General features: G+C 48.9%; 1 protein-coding gene across 1 annotated transcript in view; it reads right to left on the minus strand.

The window, feature by feature from the left end:
• Positions 1-1,767: 1,767 nt before the first annotated feature.
• Positions 1,768-3,124, minus strand: part of RASSF5 (Ras association (RalGDS/AF-6) domain family member 5) — a 16,368-nt gene continuing 15,011 nt past the window's right edge. Inside the window, exon 5 of the mRNA XM_009327346.1 lies at positions 1,768-1,922. Within this exon, the coding sequence (XP_009325621.1) occupies positions 1,768-1,922 (155 nt within the window). The remainder of the gene's footprint in view (positions 1,923-3,124) is intronic.

A 3,124-nucleotide genomic window follows, 5' to 3' on the forward strand; every position in this document is an offset into this window, starting at 1 on the left:
CACTGAGGTAAATTTTAGACTCTTCCATGTTGTCTCTTACCCAATAACCTGTTGTCTCCCTTCCCACTTCGTGCAGGCAGGGTCACAGCAGTCTACAGTGAGCTCAAAGGGACACTTGTTCATCAAGTCAGTATGAAACCCTTTCACACGCGCCATCTGAATCCAGCTAGTATTAACGTTCTGTTTTCTCTTCACGCTTTGTTGCGGTGTCCTGTGTAACCAGAGGGAAGACTGAACCTGGCTGCGCGCAGCGTGCGCGCTACAAAGCACTGAGAGTAAACATGGGGACCGTCCTCGCTCAGACTGGCATCCCCGGAGCCTTCCTTGCCCTTCAGCGATCGCTGCATGGCATCAGCGAGATCAGGGTCGCTGGTTAGAGTTATGGCAGTAACTGACAATTCGGCTCAAGGATCTTTTTTTTGAAGGATGCGCGGTGCGTGCATCAGAGACAGTGGGAGCCCTGAGCAGCGGGGAGAGAGAGAGAGAAACTTCCTCTCCTCTCCTAGCTCCACGTAGAGAGCAAAACCTGGTAACCTTCCTGGACCTGCAGGCAGAGCACCGATTGTGAGTGGGGAGGGAGGGAAGGAGAACACGCACGTACAGAATGGCACGGGGAGGGAGGGGATGGCGTGTGACGGACAGGAGCGGTGGGAGAGCAGTACAAGGAGGGTTAGCGGGAGGAAGCGTGGGATGAGAGAGTGGCGGGAGGAAAGCATCTGAGGCTAACGGTTCCCTTACTCTTCCTGGTGCTGTGGCTTTCCCACACAGGCAGCCTGTGCTCTTCGTGCCACATCCACACCCTGGCCCTGGTCGGAGCTCCTCTCCCTCGGTGTCAGACCTGTTCGTAGCTCAAAATCAATTTGGTTTGTAAAAGGGGGTTTTGAGCTTTCCTGGGTTAGTCTATTGGATATGTATTGCTAAACGTTCAGTATTGAACCGTCGGCCCACGGCCCAACCATCATCTTTACACTTTTCAAACACAATTTGTTAAAAAATAGGTCCCAATTCCTACAGAGTAGAAAATGGGTAAAACACTGGCTAGCTTAGCGAAGCATCAGGGGTATTTGCTTTGATTCACATCTGTTTTCAAAATTGGAAGTTAATGAGAATCAAAATGGATGACTTTTCTTGGAATTAATATCACCAAGTTTCAATAATACTTAACTAACAGACTGGTTGGGTGTTGCAGCTGCCTCGGTGTCATAACTTTACATTTCCCTGGCTATCTTAACCCTGAACAAGTCCGTCCGGTGTTGGTTGCAGCTGCAACAGCCACATGGTTTGGTGCAACAACCTCCTCCGCTTTATCTGCTGCTTCCTGTGCTCTACTTAAGAAATGAGAACTCGGCCACGTGGGCGCACGCAATGAGCCGCAGCACCTCCGAACAAGAACAAGCAAGTTGCTGGGGGGGAGCGTGAACAGCAAGTGTTACCCTGCTCAAAACATTAGCCAGTAGATGTTCCTGTTGGGTTTAACACAGCATTTTCCACGAAGCTTTTCCATCTGATGGTACAGCTGAAAAGCGAACCAGCAGCTGTGTCTGGTTTGTTGACGGGCACAGTTTTAAAACAGGCTTCCCGTTCTTTGACTGGCTCTGGTCCTGGGATAACAAGAAAATGCAGTATGTTGATTTTATGGGTGCTGTGAGCCAGTCCTTAATGGAAGGATGAAGAGGGAGAATGACTATTGTAAGGTGTCCTGAGAAGTGTCTTTTCATTTTAAAAATAGTATCTAGCTTAGTCTGATGCCCAGTGCCTCCCGAAGAGTTATCCAGGCTTGCCTCTGGCTTCTTTCAAGGTCTGTTGCAGTCTCTGTTTAAACTTCTCGTACTTCCTTTGCACTTGCTGGATTTTGTCCTTTTCTTCTTTGTCCAGTATCATCAAGAAGTTCTGTAGCTCTGGGATGGAGAACGCGTCCCACTGCAGAAACAGAGGGAAAGTAAGCACACACCATTCACCTTATTGCTTTTGTGGTTTGTTTGTTTTTTTTTTCCCCTGAATCTGTGAAGAGGAACCATAAAAGACATTTAAACACGTATCTGATCTCCAGGTAGCTTAATCTCACAGCGTCATGTTGTGAGAGAGATGGGATAATGGGCTACAGCATAAAGGACCATCCCAGTCCCTGAGACTGTAGATTTAATAGAAATTATCTTTACTCAGGTGAGTTGAAGCTCCCACTGCAAGAGGTGACACCGGTCCCTAAGGAACTGAAATACATATGGAAATAACTGACGTAGCATTCACCCACACTTCTCGTTACGAAGGGGGAGCGAGGTCCCGGCAGGCAACACTGCCCAGCAGGAGCCAGTTCTCTTTACTTCACTGCAAAGTTACCAAAACTGTTGGAGCTTCAGCAAAGCTCTTGGCACGGGGTGCCAGCAGACTGCCTGCTCCGGCTGCCACCTACAACAACGTCAGGCTGACGGCGAGGAACAGGCAGGCCACGGGGCTGACGGTTGTGATCACTTAATAAATACTGCTTTATGTCTGCTCAGCACTGCCGCGGGAAGCCGGCACCAACCGCAGTCCAACTCCTCCGGTGGCACGGCACGTCCTGAACCACCCCGCGGCACGGAGCCGCTCCCGGCACGTGAGGCAGAATCCCGCCAGATGCGGCAGCTCCCAACGGTTGCCTTCGTCGTGGTGGGGAGCATGACTGCACCAAAAACTGACTGCAAATTTATTACCTGAGTGTCCCTGGCTTCTACTTAAATTAGTGGATTACTTATAACAGTGTTTAGCCAATCTAATTATTGAGGATTAACTCTGGGATGGCGTTGCTTGGTTCTGTAAATGGATTATGGTTTGGCCATCAAAACCGGCCTCAGCATTTTCACACCTCAAGTTTAAATTTTTTAAAAATCAACATACTTGAGGAGCAAGCAATGAAGGATCCTTTTCAAAAAAAAAAAAAAAAAAGAAGAAAAAGTAAGGTACAAGCAGTCCATTGAGCTGAGAATCTAAGTTTGGAGAAAAGGTTTGGTATCACCCTTCGTATGGTAAACCCAGCCCAATCGGAGGGAAGCAGCCTTGCTTGCGTGGCACTGCTTCAACCCGTGCTGGCTCTGCCATACATCTCCCAGCTCTGCAACGCTGCCACATGCTCCACGACACTGTTAAT

This window comes from Pygoscelis adeliae, unplaced genomic scaffold, assembly GCF_000699105.1.
Source record: "Pygoscelis adeliae isolate BGI_AS28 unplaced genomic scaffold, ASM69910v1 Scaffold197, whole genome shotgun sequence".
In the NCBI taxonomy this organism is placed as follows: domain Eukaryota; kingdom Metazoa; phylum Chordata; class Aves; order Sphenisciformes; family Spheniscidae; genus Pygoscelis; species Pygoscelis adeliae.